This window comes from Buceros rhinoceros, unplaced genomic scaffold (genome assembly GCF_000710305.1).
Source record: "Buceros rhinoceros silvestris isolate BGI_N320 unplaced genomic scaffold, ASM71030v1 scaffold39856, whole genome shotgun sequence".
In the NCBI taxonomy this organism is placed as follows: Eukaryota; Metazoa; Chordata; class Aves; order Bucerotiformes; family Bucerotidae; genus Buceros; species Buceros rhinoceros.
The window spans coordinates 1,559-16,411 of NW_010420081.1; the positions used below are offsets into that span (position 1 = coordinate 1,559).

Sequence of the window (14,853 nt, forward strand, 5' to 3'; positions counted from 1 at the left end):
TTCAGAGTCGTTCTTCCGTGAAACTTCATTCATTGAGGTTCCTCTGAGGATCCTTGTTCCAGCCATTTTGACACCACAATTTCAGAAGATTTCCAGTCCTGTCCTCCGTTTTGAGTAACTGCCTTCTTCCTCCAAGCTGCCCAGGCCTGATACAGGAGGGACGAACTACCTGCTCTTCCATTTTTTCTCTAGAATGCACCTGGCATGGGCTTCAGCAACTTGGAAGCAGGTGAATTGTTTCAGCAAAAGTGTGTGTAACTGAGAACAGTATCTTGCCCAGGACAAGCAAACTGGAGCATTTTAGTGCTGAGGAATTGAATTAACATTTTTAAGAGGAGTTGTCATTTGTGTGTCTCTGCAAAAATGGGAAAAGAAAGGCGAGGGGAGAGAGATAAGAAGAAATACTTGAGACTCCCCCGACAGTACTGGTGTTGTGCTGCTTAGTGCTCCTGTTGTACTCAGAGGGTGGTCAGGTGATCTTGGCATAGAATGATGACAGTAAAACTTGCAATTAATTTTTATTCCATTTGATTTAAAGAGTAAGACCAACTCAGATTATTTGTTTGGAAAAGCTAAAAATTAGTAATGTGTGTTGCTTCCTGTTGGTGTACAAATCCCCTTTATCTCACTTTAAAAAATCTTTTCTGTCTCTCCCAAAGCTTTCCTCAGTTTATGGTGCTAAAGGGTGGTGCCTCTACTTGTTCTCTTTAATCACTTCCATATTGTTTATAACGTGAGGAAAGTTTGATTGTTGCTTACTCTGTTGTGATATTAGTGTGAACATTGGCTGTGTAATGGTGTTACTGACTTCCACTGTAGAGTAAGTGCAGTCATAGCTAGAAGTAAATGTCCATCTCCGGTGTTGTATTTTACTGTGACAGCTGTCACAGAATGAGTGACAATTCAGTTGCTAGCCTCACCTTCTGACCACCCACTCAAAGTATCTGGAAGATCCGCAGGCTGAATTAGTACATAGGCTTGTCAACCAAAAGCTGTGAAAATGACCTGGAAAATCAACACCATTTTTGTTCAGGCATTCGAAGCAGCAATCTAAACTTACACTGTGTATTTTTCACACTTTCTTCTTTCTTTGCTGCTCTGTATTGTTTGTTCTTTCTTTTAATATCTTTGGCTTTTTTCTTTACTCATTTTTTTCCTCTGTACTATCACAGCAGATATTTCAAGTATGTGTCAGGCACAATAAAAATGCTTTTTGTCATCTCTTGTCCAGATTAGGTTTTTGTGTTTGCATAATACAGATATTTAGTTTCATGATAACAAAAATTGAGTCAGTGGTTTTGACAGTAACCCTTTCTGTAAGGCATGAGCTGTACTGCCATTCTGCCTGTCCGTAGGGTCTATAAACAGTGGATCAAACCCTTAACACCATGGGTAGATTGGAACTGAGTATAAATAGCATAGAGAGGAATGATTTGCCCAGATTTCATGTGAGCTGTCAGATTGTTGTTGATTCACTGCGTTCTTAACTCATCATTTCTGCACAGAGCAGTTTCATTAGTGGTTATAAACTTCAGCCAAGTTCTGCATGTGTGCAAATTGTTTACTAGAGTAAGGTTGTCCTTTCACATCGCACTGGGCACGTCTGACGTTTATAAAATTCTCACTGAATTAGCACAAATTCTCAGAGGCTAAGACAACTGCTCTGGGGATAACAACTGTACCACTTGAATGTAATTGTATTAGGCAGATTATTGTATTAGGGAGTTATTTGGAATTGTATTCTGAAAAGTATTTAAAAAAAAAACACACAGGAAGTCTATAGTCGAGAACGATGCTGAACCCAAGATCTGCCGAAGTTTATCTCAGGCCATCCTTCCTGTTAGGTTTACACATGAATATATTTATACCAGAGATTGTGTCAGCTGAGTGGCTATAAAAATGGATTTATCACACAGGAAGTCTATAGTCGAGAACGATGCTGAACCCAAGATCTGCCGAAGTTTATCTCAGGCCATCCTTCCTGTTAGGTTTACACATGAATATATTTATACCAGAGATTGTGTCAGCTGAGTGGCTATAAAAATGGATTTCTATTTCTCTTTCTTTAACTCTGGTATTTTCAATGCTCATTTTTCATTTTTAAACAGTTACTAGTAACTTAATTGAAGTGTGGTCATATTTTTCACTGATGTGATGCTGTAAAGACACATTTGAGATCTGTTTTTGTAATTTTTCTTGTAGCACCCTTAGGTCTTGAAATACTGAAAAGACACTAACTATTGAAAAATTTTTGACTAATAAGTAGCTTTGCAAGTGCAAACATAATCAAATGTTAAACCTTTATCTAGTTTATCAACAAGGTACTTTTGGTTTGAGTCAGTTGTGTGTTTTAGAGGAGAGGAGAAGGCCAGGGATATGCCCATTTTCTCCTCATAACTTTTTTTTACTACTTTTTTCAGCACTCCAGGCTGTAGTTCGTGTAGTTCTTCTGTAGATGGTCTGCGAGTGCTATAATGTAAGCGCTGTAACGGTACAGACAGAAGGTTCTGTATTTTGCGGTGTTCAAAGAATAAAGATGTTGGATAAGTGCTGATGATGTACGCTTTCTAAGGCTCATCTGTGTAGCTTCGCTCCAATTTGCTGTACTTGTCAGCAAAACAAACATGACAAAGACATCAGCTATCACCTTTCATTCTTAAATGTCCTTGCTTCTTGTGGAGGTTAGTTGTTTACAGTACTCTGCTGAAAATAGTAACAACATTTCTATTTTGTAATTAGCTCTGAAATCATGTAAGATCATGATTTTCCTCCTGTTAAATCGGGTTTATTTGCTGTTAATCGCTTTGGCATGTCACGGTTGCAAGAAACAAATTTACAGTCCTCTTCTAAACTGTGGAAATTCAAGGAGAAATTTCTCAGTACACCATATCAACTGGTGACCCAGCAGCTCCTTGTCTCTGGGACAGACCATTTCTGGGGAGAAAATGCACTGCTAATGGAAAGACTTGCTGTTTCACATGGAACATCTTACACAAGGATTGCTTTTTATCATATACCTGCGTACTGCTATTACTGGCACGCGTGCGAGCCTTTTACTGAGTTGCACTTGACGTATGCATGTGAAGCTGCCGCAGTGTCTTTTAGGTGGAGGTGGAGTGTTCTCAGTCAGCACAGGAAAGCAGAGCAAATAGGTCTCCTACAGCTGGTAGGGGGTGGTGATAATCTTATAAGGAGCACGGTACATTATAATTTCCAGTCTTTCCAGAAGCTGCTACTGCAACATTTTATAAAATCACAGCTTTAAAAAGATAAACAGGGAAGTTTGTTTATTTTACTTTTGAGGTTGTTGTGTAGAATTTTTGAGCCTGGATGCTGGAGTTGGTAAAACCCATATTTAATCCCCAGTTTCCAAATTACAAAGTACTTTGCTTTATATTCTTTTTTGTGAAAATTTATATTTCAGTCCTTCAAACAATATTTTTCTTTGTAGAAATCCAGTGTGAAATTGCTGCAAAAGCGGGGATGATTATACAGAGAGTAGTGCTGAATTCGCGCCCCGGTATGTATTTCCCTCCAGTAAAGGAACAATTTGTGTGTTATGGTTGCCTAGTGCTTCAAAATGGTAAGGGTAGAAACAGACACTAACTTAAGATATATAAATATCAAAATCTGAATATTGCATGCAAAAAAAAAAGTTTATTTAGAAGTGTATTTGTTTAGTCTGTGTATACATATTCCTAAACTCGTGGGTGAGAAAAAAAGGGTTAATGCATAATATAGGAGAAAGCAGTAAGTGTAGTGACTCAAAGTGAAGAAAGATTAGCAAGCATCACCTTTTACTTCTGACACTTGTTTTTTTTTTTTAATTTTAAGAGATGACTAAAATAAAATATTTTGTTACTGTTCATTTTGTTTTCCTTTTCATGAATACAGAATCTTTTATCCCTCCCATGTGTCAGAGTGTTTGTTTTTTCAGTTTACACTCTTGAGGATTTGTTTACTTCCTTGCTTACTCATTTGCCTGGTTATGGATGTCAACACAGTATTTTGAATAGTCAGTTTCTATCTAAACTGTCATAACAGACCCACATGTGTGCATTAAGTTTTTGGGGGAGTTTTGTGTTCTGCTCAATGTCAAAATAGTCCTATGAGGTAAGAACTGTTGTGTGACCTGCAAATAAATCTTTCCTAATGCACGTCAAATGTTACAGCAGTAGCCTGCTGTAGTTGCCCAGTCACTCTAACTTAAAACACACGTGGATAGCTGGCTCTCTCCTTTCACTGCTGCTGGTTCTGGTTGGCAGTCTGATTGATCTGCTGCCTGTAGGACCAACCTGAGGATGAAGCCTCTGGTTCTGGGTCTCTTGGCATATGTTTTATAGGTGTTTCTGGCAAGCGTTTATTTAAGGAGGTATGTCTGTAGCTGCGAAGGGACGCTCCTGCAGCATGTGCATGTGCCGTGGCAACAGTCTGCATTCCCCCAATCTCACAGAGCAAAGAGACGGAAAGGTGCGAGTTAAAACTTACAGTCATTTGCTACTAGCAAAACAGTGCACGATGATTTCGTTATGTGAAAGAAGTCCCAACGTGTGTCTTTTGTTTTGAGAGTTACAGGATTTTCAGCACATAGGAGGTATATAGAACCATTTTTTGAGAATGGGAACAGCCCCTTTTGGTTTTTGAATTTACCCTGATTGTTCATAAAAGTTATGTGTAGCAAACAGCATGGAAACTTGTCAGTGCAGGTTCCTGGTACCATCCCAGGTAAGTGTAAGCTGACAGATCAGCAGGCCTTCAGTCTGGATGGTGGCAGCGCACCTATAAAATCATAGTCTGTGACACAAAATCTGAAAGTTGGTCAGTAGTTTTACACCTGAGTAAAGATAATAGCCTAACTCACTCTAAGAAGGACTGCCTTCAGAAAAGGCCTTTCCAAGCTGATGCAGGGAAGCTCTATATTGATTCATTTATTTGTTTGATTTTAAAACAATTCTAGGCAAGAATGGAGTGCCAGTGGCTGAAAACTTCCGAATGGAACAAAGTACAATAGCAGATATGATCCAAGCAGGACAAGTGCTTGTTAGAACCCTTTATCTCTCTGTGGACCCTTACATGGTAGGTGATGGACTTAGAGCTAAGCCGGAATTTTTGTTTTTTAAATATCTTCACCTCTGTACCCGTCATGATGTTTAACACCACAGTTAAACTTATAGGACAAATGTATCTCTCGTATAACTTAGTAATTTCAGTCCTTCTGATGGAGTTACATTGGGAAGGAATTAGGCATTAATAATGTGCCTGTGGTATATAGAGGAGTATGACTTTATAGGACCAGGAAGAGACTGTAAGCCCTGGTATACCATTACAGATTTGTTTGTATCAGCTTTTTCTAAACTTTGCCTTTTTTATATACAGTTTGAAACTTTTTTTTTTTTATTGCCATGGAAGGAAGTATTTTTCAGTTGCGGGGAGTGTGACTAGAGGAGGAAGAATATTTCATGATGATGCAAGAGAGGGACATGATCAGCCAAAAAATTCTAGACAACGCACGAATGAATCAAGTTAGATGTTGCTATTACTGTATTACAAATTAAAGTCAGATTTTCTCCTTAAGTGGGTGATGGGAGGAGAAAAATATGTCAATACTTTGTAAACAATGGAAACAGAGAGAAGCTTAGCAAATGAAGCCATAACCAGCACTTGCACCTAATTCTGCAAAACGGTAGAAATCACATAGTTGGGAGAGTTGTAGGTTGAAATGGAAAGGAAGGTAGGAGGAGAACCAGGTAGACCCAGTCTGCTAGTATGTAAAAGTTTACTATAAAGAGAATTGTGGGTATTTGTTCCCTGCATAGATGGAGGTAGTAGCAAACAAACAATTTCTGTAAAGGAGGTTTAGCTTTGAAATTAAGGAGAAGTTTAAGAATCCTGAAATATTAATTCAGGCTACAGGAGGAGATATAAATAAAAAACTTCAGATTTCAAGATCTTTCATTAAACAGATCTCTTCCAGGGATGGTCTATATATATTTAACTGTTCTTCAGTGCATAGGCATGGACTAAATGACTTGTGGGTGGTTTTTTTCAATCCTGCATTTCTGTGATTCATCCAGTTAAGGAATGCTGTTTATAGGGTTCTCGTCAGACCCGAGCCAGCCATCTTTGGTTGCACGGCTGACTGAGGCAGCATCTATAAAACATGTTTGCTTTGGTAACACTGCTGGAGATCAGAAAGGTCTGTCCTACTTTTGTGCTGAGCAAAGAAGAGGGGAAAGAGGATCTAAGAAAGAATGGTTGATATTTGGGGATTATGGAGAGACTTTTAAGTAGCCCCCTGTGTTCAAAGTTTTAAACATATCTGAACTTCATTTGAGCTCATAAACAAACCATGCTCACAAACAAACCAGAGCCTCTCATTAAAGTCTTGTCTTTCAGCGCTGCCGAATGAATGAGGATACCGGCTCGGATTACCTCCTGCCCTGGCAGCTGTCGGAGGTTGCTGATGGTGGGGGCATTGGGGTTGTGGAGGAGAGCAAGCATGATAACCTTGCTAAAGGAGACTTTGTAACTTCCTTCCATTGGCCCTGGCAGACAATGGCAATTCTAGATGGAGGCTTGCTACAGAAGGTACTGTACTTGCAAAGCCCAGATTGTCACTACTTTCTTTTTCTGCACCTTTTTTTTTTTTTCCTAAATAGTGGCTAATGATACTATTTCCTAGTCAAAACCAAGGCAATGTTATTGGAGAAACCAGTTCTGAAAAGCCAGATCAACTCACAGGTGGCAAAATTTGTATCATTTTCTCATTTACATTTTTCTTTGTTAAGAAAAAAATGTTTTTGTTGGTTACCAGCCATCCCAGTATTATTTCAGTTGCTGGATTTTTAATAAATTTCCCTAAAGCTGCTTCTTTAATTATTCTAGTAGGACTCCTGATTCATGAGAGAGTAATCATAAGACATAAAAGGCTTTAGATATACTTAGTTCAATTTATTTCACTAGCATATGTTAGAAGAAGCCTTACTTGAGATTTTACATCCACAGAAGAAAGGGTGTTCCATATTAAGTTGAAAGTGGAGAGGTAACAGTGTATTAGGGACATTGCATTATCATCCTTGTGTAACAATGTATATTTTTCAATAAAGTCCTTCCTTTGGGACTCTTTGCCACTGATCTGCAATCACAGTATTTAATAAAACGATGCTATTTTATCCTTTAGGCTAACATAGGGATAATTCACTATTGCTGGAAACTCCTAACTGCTTTTTTGTTATTTCCATAATTTCAGTTTTTGTGAGTGACTTTGTTTAAATTCTGCAACTATGGAAATGTAACCTTTGTTTCATTTTGTATAGAATTGTTATTAAGGTAGACCTAATTTATTAAGGTAGACCTAGTTTATAGCTGGCTTGTCCCCACCAGTTGCACCTTGCATGGTAAATATCCTGAGTTAGTCTTCTATCCTCAGACTATCAAATAGCAAAGAGCAAAACCTCACCTTAAAAAGAAACGAACCATGTGTTTCTGTTTTGTAGCTTGTTCCAGAGCTTGTAAATGGACGCCTTTCTTACTTTCTGGGTGCAGCGGGCATCACAGGATTGACGGCCCTGTTAGGTATAAAGGAGAAAGGACACGTGGCTGTAGGGGCAAATCAGACAATGGTGGTGAGTGGAGCAGCCGGTGCCTGCGGCTCTTTGGCCGGCCAGGTAGGTAGGCTGAAGACAGACAAGCATACTGTGTTACCAGGTCTGTCTTCTGAAACAAGCTGGTTCGTGAATGTATGGATAATAATCGTTGTAAACGTGAGCAGATGTGACTTCATGGGAAGGGCCCGTTTCGCAGGTTTGGCTCGCACTCTCACTGGGAAAGATTTCAGGCCTGAAACTAGAATAGGAGAAAACAGCCCAAGGTGATTACTTGTCACTAGCGTAAATAAAGTAGATTGTATAAATACAAATTTATGAAGTAGTCTGCCATTTGAACAGTCTTTGAGTTGACTGGTGACTGTCATCGTTTTCTATGTTAGAAAACAGTAAAAAAAGTAGCAAACCCTGTTTTGTGTTGTGTTCCATGACATCCTTTTGTGTTTTGAGATTTACAGCTCTCTTATCCTCAGCTTTGCAGAACCTGTTGTGGTGTGTTTGCATGTGCATGTCTACAAATACACACACGCATATACACGTACAAACACAACAGGTATTAGGAAAGCTTAAGACTTACTGATAAAGAGAAGCTATGAAAAAACAATGCATAAGCAAATCCATGAAGAATGTGTTTAAATCACGGTCCACTCTTTTTGGCTTTTTATGAGCTACGGTAGGGTACTCGGCAGATTGTGATTTTATACTGTATTTGGCTCTCCGGTACTGCCAGTCATTGGTGACTCCACAGACTAAACCTCCTGCAGTTAGTGAGTTTGGAAAGATGGCAGATTTCGATTGTTCCTCCCCCTTCTCTAGGTGCGAGGGAAGAGTGCCAGGGGCAGTTGTGTCACATGAGATGGGAGTATGCACTGAACTTTGCCACCTGGGGTTTAGTGATACGGCGATAACTGTAATGCGCCCTAAGGCCTCCTCCCTCCCATTGGTACCTTTATGTGGATAAATAATCTAACTCCTTGTTGTTCGGGATTTGGGGTTCTTTTGGTTTTGTTTTCTACTGTGCACCTGCAGATTGGCCGTCTGGAGGGCTGCTCTAGAGTGGTGGGCATTGCTGGCACAGATGAAAAGTGCTCCATTTTGGTCCAAGAAATGGGGTTTGATGCTGCTATCAATTACAAGAAGGTTGATGTGTCAGAGCGGCTACGTGAACTCTGCCCAGGCGGCGTGGATGTTTACTTTGACAATGTTGGTGGAGACATCAGTGATGCAGTTATAAGTCAGGTGATTATACCAGCTGTTGGGTTTACTGTAGTCATTCTCCAACATCTGCATGCCCAGCTTTGAATTACTTCATATCGGAATTAATGTCTGCAATACAGCACGGCAGGCTTTCCACTTCACTGATCTAATCCAGGAGCTGATCCTGGTCTCAAGGAGAGGTCGGGTTTTTGAAATAGTGTCTGTCATTTGGACTAGCCTGGCAGTATAGTAATAGAAACATGATTTCTACTTCTCATCTCTTGCTTCTTTGGCCAGGAGACTTGGTAATATTCTAAAAGCCTTGTCTCCCAGTGTAGTAATCTTGTGTCCTGCCAGCTTTGGTTTTCTGGCTTCACATTAGACCAGCTCTGCTGGGCCTCCATAAAGTCTCTTGACCATCTCTCTTGACTGTTAATGTGAAACTGCTCTGTCTCACGGCAGAGAGGTTTTGGCGGCAATGCTCTCTTTGGGACATAAATCTCAGTTGTATCCAACAGCTGCATCAAACTTCTTTGACCTAATAGCTCTCTCCTTCTGACAAAAAGGATGTCAGTGTTTCATACTCCGTGTATTTAATGCCTTTTAAAATGACATGTAGGCTGAATAGCATTTATTTTTCCACTATTGTCCTGCCTTCATGTATTTGAATGTTCTTGTAGGCTGAACAGGACTGCCTGCAATTCTCTCACTCTTTCCTAGGAAATGTGGCTCTAAATAAGGATAACCATGTGAAAATTCTGCAGTATAGTCTATTGCATTGATAGAAAATTTAGTTTCCGAGACCAAGGAATGTAATTTTTCTCACTTTGTGCTGTGCCAAACAGATGAATCGCAATAGCCATATCATCCTGTGTGGACAGATTTCTCAGTATAACAAAGATGTGCCTTATCCTCCTCCGCTGCCTCCTGACGTAGAAAAAATACAGAAAGAAAGGAATATCACAAGGTACATTTCTCCTCCAGAACTTGTGGCCAGGTTCCAGGTAGATTGTACACGTGATGTCGTGACTCTGATGTTTGGAAGGTAGCCTGTAGATCCACAGTAGGCACATGTACTCAGAACAGAATGTCGCCGTACCGAAAAAGGAAACTATAATCACAACATCAGTAAATCCTTTCTCTCACATTTGTGTGCATCAGCATAAAAAATGGGAAGGACTCTTGCTACATGTTAACATAGTTGTCTGTTGTCATGCTGTGTTTGTGGTTGCTTGATTTAGTCCCGGAGTCTCTGCCGGCTTCTTCAGTATGGGGAAAGGTGTTGCCCGGGTTCTGTTTTGGGATGTTGTGCAGAGTGACTTCTCTGTAAGTGTAGTAGTTCAGGCAGAGAGGAAATAATTTTTTTTTTAAGTCAGGGTGCAGCTGATGCAGTGATATTATTGACATTACATTTTTTAGTATTTGGGGGTTTATTAGATAATTAGGGACTGTATTTGTGACAGATATATACAGGCAAAACATTAATTTTTGTTATGACTCTGCGAATTGCACAGCCTCCTGTCAGGATTCAGGTGGAGTTTAGGAGCAAAGCCTTAGAAGATTTTTCATTCATTGCATTGCAGAAAGTCGGGGAGACTTTCTTTTCATGTCCCTGTTACTAACGTAACTGCACTTGTAAAAATTGGATAAAAAATACACCCATACGTATTATAAGGCAGTGGAGAATTTTATTCAGTACATTGCTACAAGTAATTAACATTTTTGATGATAATTTCAATTTCTCTTGATCGCTATAAACAGCTGTGACAGCAGGATATGCAAAATTTTGGGGAGCCAGAAAGTTAATTTATACTCGCTATCTAGTTGCAGGTCCATGAATTAGTTTCCCTCCCAGGAGAAAAAAAAAAAAAAAAGAATAAGAATTCATTCACATTTTATGGACACTTGCTTATTCTGGCGATACACCTGATTTTCATTTCTCTTCTTTCTGATACTTGAACAGAATTATTGTCTGACTGAAGTTTCCGTCAAGCTCCTGCTACAGAGAGCTGTCTCGGCAAGCTGTCAAAGCTCTGAGCTTTGTAATTAGCTCTCTCATCATAATTAGTACTCATAACCCTTCAGTTTCAATAATGCTGAAAAGATTTGTAAAGATTTCAAAATATGCTTACCGGTGTTTCTTAAATCAAGGCTCGTTCTTTTCTTTCACAGGGAAAGATTCTTAGTGCTGAACTATTTGGACAAACAAGAAGCGAGTGTATTACAACTCTGTCAGTGGATCCAGGAGGGTAAACTGAAGGTAAGAACTTCTACATGTAATCCACGGCCTTTGATACTATCTCCTCAGACCATGGTCTGACTAGAAGTCCAATTTCTTTGTCCCTGACTCTATTATCACGCCTCAGAATTTAACAGATTTTCTTAAGAATATGTAAGTGTAATTGAAAGCTTATGAGGTAGCACTGTTTCAGGAGGTACCTGCTAAGGATGGTGTGACTGTAGTGTGACAGACTTTTCTAATGACATGCTGCTGATGTCTGTATTCTTTCTTTCAGCATACAGTGTAAGTGCTTTAAGAGATCAGACCTCCAAAAATACGTACATTCAAATACCTTAGTTAGTGTCCTGAATGCTTTTTGGGGTCTTGTCTGAAGCTTTATAATCACCATTTATTATTTTGTAGTGGGTAGATGCTTTATCCGTCCATTCCCTGTGAGGTCTGTCTATATTGAGTTTTGATTCTGCAGGTGATCAGTAAATTTTCCTGGGAAAAATCCTGAGACATGAAATTTTGGCAGGGTCAGGGATGTTCTTGTTTTGATTGGAAAATTAAATGGCCTACACACTTATCTGAAGTATTCACTCCTCTCTTGATGAAAGACTCTGGCCCGAAGAGAGCACTGTCCAGTGTAGCAAGAGAATCCTTTACATTTTGGTAGTTTCTGTGGCAGTTTCATGGCACATTCCTAAGAAATGTTTATCTTGTTTGAAGAAAGCTAAAAGGACTTTTTTGCATTGACAGGTCAGAGAGACCATAGTAGAAGGCTTAGCAAACATTGGTGGTAAGATTTTTATATCATTTTCTAAGAATAATCTGATGAAATACAGTAACAATGGAGGTTAACTACCTTCTTTGCTTCTTCGTTTCACTTGCCAATTCAGGTTTTTTATCTAAAATGTTGTTTTTATGATATAGTAAAACTTTTTTTTTCACAAGGTATTGAAACGTTCTCTGAGAAGATTATGTTAAAAAATAATTGAATGTAAATTCTGAGATTTTGGTTTTGGTTTTACTATTGAGGGGGAATTAATTGTTAAACTGCTACCTTAGCAGCCGATGATAGTCATCCTGATCTTACAGATTTAAAGTGCTGCCCATTTCATAGAACTTGCACGTAAGAAAATGGTATTTTGGAAACTTCGAACATATACTTTAAAACCCCCGATATCTAACGGTGCGTTATTGGATTCGCTAACAAAAAATAAATTAAAAAGAACACACAGGAAAGGGAAAGCATATTAAAGATTGCTAAACAGAGTAAAAAATTATTTCTTTTAAAGGAACAAAATAGCCTGTAGCCTGTTCAAAAAATCTGTAACACAGAAAATGTAAAAATAAAGGGGGTCTTGTGACTCCAGCAAGACAAAGCTAGAGAGCCAGGTGACTCAAGATGTGCTGTAAGAATGAGTCTCTTTCAGGTAACAGGGAAAAGCCTGATTTAGTCCATTTAGTTTTTAGTCCCACAAGATTAGAAACCAGTAGAATTAAGCAACAGCCAAATTGTACAGATTTAGATCTATTCTAGTTGTGGCTACTTACTCATACGCATGCGTATTTTGAAGGAGTTTGATCAAATACAGCAGTCATATTTCATACTTGGTTTACTCAAATATTTATTCTTTTGCACCAGCTTCTCTCCTTTATTGTATGACACAGAATATTTATAAACCTCCTCCTTTCAGGAAGGTTTGTGAAACTCACAGCATTTGTGGGGTCGCCAGTCAGGCCTTACCTTTCTGTTTGGTATTTGTACAGCATATCACAAAAGTAGCAAATGTAATTGTTAACCTGTGCAGGGCCAAACAGTTGCTTACAAATAAGTTTCTTTAATTATTACACAAAACTGCCCTTAACAGTTTATTACAGATTTTTTCCTCTTAATTTAGCATATCATTAAGAATAAATATGCTTAGGTCCAAAACAAGATCTCTTCTTTTTTGGGAGCTGTTTAATACATTTGCTTCTACCATTTTTTTTGCTTTAAAAGTTACTTGGCACTAACTTCTTTCATTATTTCTCTTGAAGCTGCTTTCCAGTCCATGATGAACGGAGGCAATATTGGAAAACAGATCGTCTCAGTTTCTAAGTAAAAGTCATTGCTTTGGGAAAAATAATTGGATTCCATCTCAAACAGTGAGCAAGTCTTTTCTCATACCAATTCCAGTTTCCTTAAATAAACTACTACGTTGTTCTGTACGTACTAGAAGCAGAGATTCTGGGATGTTTATAAACTAAATAGAACTGAAAACAGGAAAGCAGTCATTTTTACTAGAAACAAACAGATTTCCATTGATCTTTCTTTCCCATTTCTCTGTATTCTATCATTATATCCCCTGTTTTCAGAGCGCTTGAAACCTAATGCATTTACATTTCCATCTGCATGCAACCTGAGTCTTTCATCACAGATATGCTCAGGTGTAGGGTAAGCCTTGTTTGCTCTCCTCAATCTTTGCATTCCAGAATTATGTGAAGTTTTCTTTTTTAGAATTACTTTTCTAAAATCTATGGTATCTTACTTTTATTATAATATCCAAATTTTCACTAGTTCTCCTTGTTTTTACACCTCTCCAGTGTGACAGACAGAGAATCTCAAAACGTGCTGCCTGATGGCAGTCAATTGACCTTGGCTCAGCCATTTTGGTCTAACAATGATCTTTTACCATCTCAAAGAGGAAACTTGAAAAAAAGAGTCACCGTTTCCAAGTGTGACTAGCATAACCCTAAACTAAATGGAACTGCTGAGATTTAAGTATGTATCTTCAAAAGCAAGGAACAGAAATGGGAACACTTTAGACGTTAGAGAACTGGATTGTTCATGACACAGGCGATTGCTTCTGGTTTTAATTTGTTTGCTTTTAAGAGAAGGACTTCCAAACAGCAGGGTCAGCTGAACCGTCCAGAGACTGGATTATCTAGATCTGCGTGAGTTACTACCTAGGCCAAAATAAATGGAATCCAAGGACTAGGAAGGAAACACTAAGCAAGAAATTTGGCTTTATAAATTGTTTTGCCTGCTGTGGAAAGTAAGACACTGAAAATCAAAATTGCCTAATATGGTTGTGAGCAATATGAAAAACCAGTCATTTCCTAGTGTTGAAACTGGCCCTGAAAGAAGGAAGCCTGCAGTGACAGATGCCGTAAACTTTGATGCAGAGACACCTGCAGTATAGCATTAGATGGTCTGTAATCTTCCAGCTGAAATTTTTCAGCTACAAAACTAGTGACTCATTCACTCGCAGCTAGATCGCGAATCCAACATCAGCTTATCTAACCCATGGAGCACTAATAACAGTGTCACAATGGGATACATGCCACATTTTTTATGCAGTAAATCAGTATCATCATAGTTGGCAAATGAACACAGAAAGCAACAGGTGAGTGAAATTCAATGAATTCTTGCATATTGACTGTTCATAGGTTGTAACTCAGTTGTGAGAGTTAAGGAAAGCAGGCTTGTAAGTCTTGATAATTTGTATGTTATTAAAATGAGACGCAAGAGGAAATGCAGTGATCCGGGGCACCGTCTCTAGACTTGGATTCCTTCAGTTCAGGTGGATTTAATGAGGAGGGAGCCAGTGGGAATACAGCCTTTCCAAACAGCAGCTCTAATGACCGTGCTGATGTGTCTGGTTTTGCCTGTCCTTTCTTTCCTCCCTCCCATGGGGTCCCATGTGCATATGCCTGGTAGGAATATTCAGATTGAAACAGCATCACCATCACCTCCATATTCTGCATTCAACTTCTGCCAGGCAGCAGATCAGCCTTAGTGCACTTTAACACAGAGATCAAGTGCACTGTGTCCAGAGATTG

General features: G+C 39.0%; 1 protein-coding gene across 1 annotated transcript; it reads left to right on the top strand.

Moving 5' to 3' along the window:
• Positions 1–3,450: 3,450 nt before the first annotated feature.
• On the top strand, positions 3,451–13,298 carry PTGR2 (prostaglandin reductase 2). The gene is made up of 9 exons (XM_010139165.1): positions 3,451–3,520; positions 4,958–5,076; positions 6,397–6,588; positions 7,497–7,667; positions 8,634–8,843; positions 9,647–9,768; positions 10,974–11,061; positions 11,785–11,824; positions 13,069–13,298. Exons 1-9 carry the CDS (start codon positions 3,484–3,486, stop codon positions 13,131–13,133), a joined length of 1,044 nt encoding a protein of 347 aa, XP_010137467.1. The 5' UTR covers positions 3,451–3,483; the 3' UTR covers positions 13,134–13,298.
• The last annotated feature ends 1,555 nt before the right edge of the window (positions 13,299–14,853 follow it).

Bases quoted from the DNA above. Each gene is read 5' to 3' on its own strand.
- PTGR2 (XM_010139165.1), top strand. From the start codon at position 3,484: ATGATTATACAGAGAGTAGTGCTGAATTCGCGCCCCG. The intron at 7,668-8,633 runs GTAGGTAGGCTG...GTGCACCTGCAG, and splicing joins GCGGCTCTTTGGCCGGCCAG to ATTGGCCGTCTGGAGGGCTG. The intron at 11,825-13,068 runs GTAAGATTTTTA...TTTCTCTTGAAG, and splicing joins AGGCTTAGCAAACATTGGTG to CTGCTTTCCAGTCCATGATG.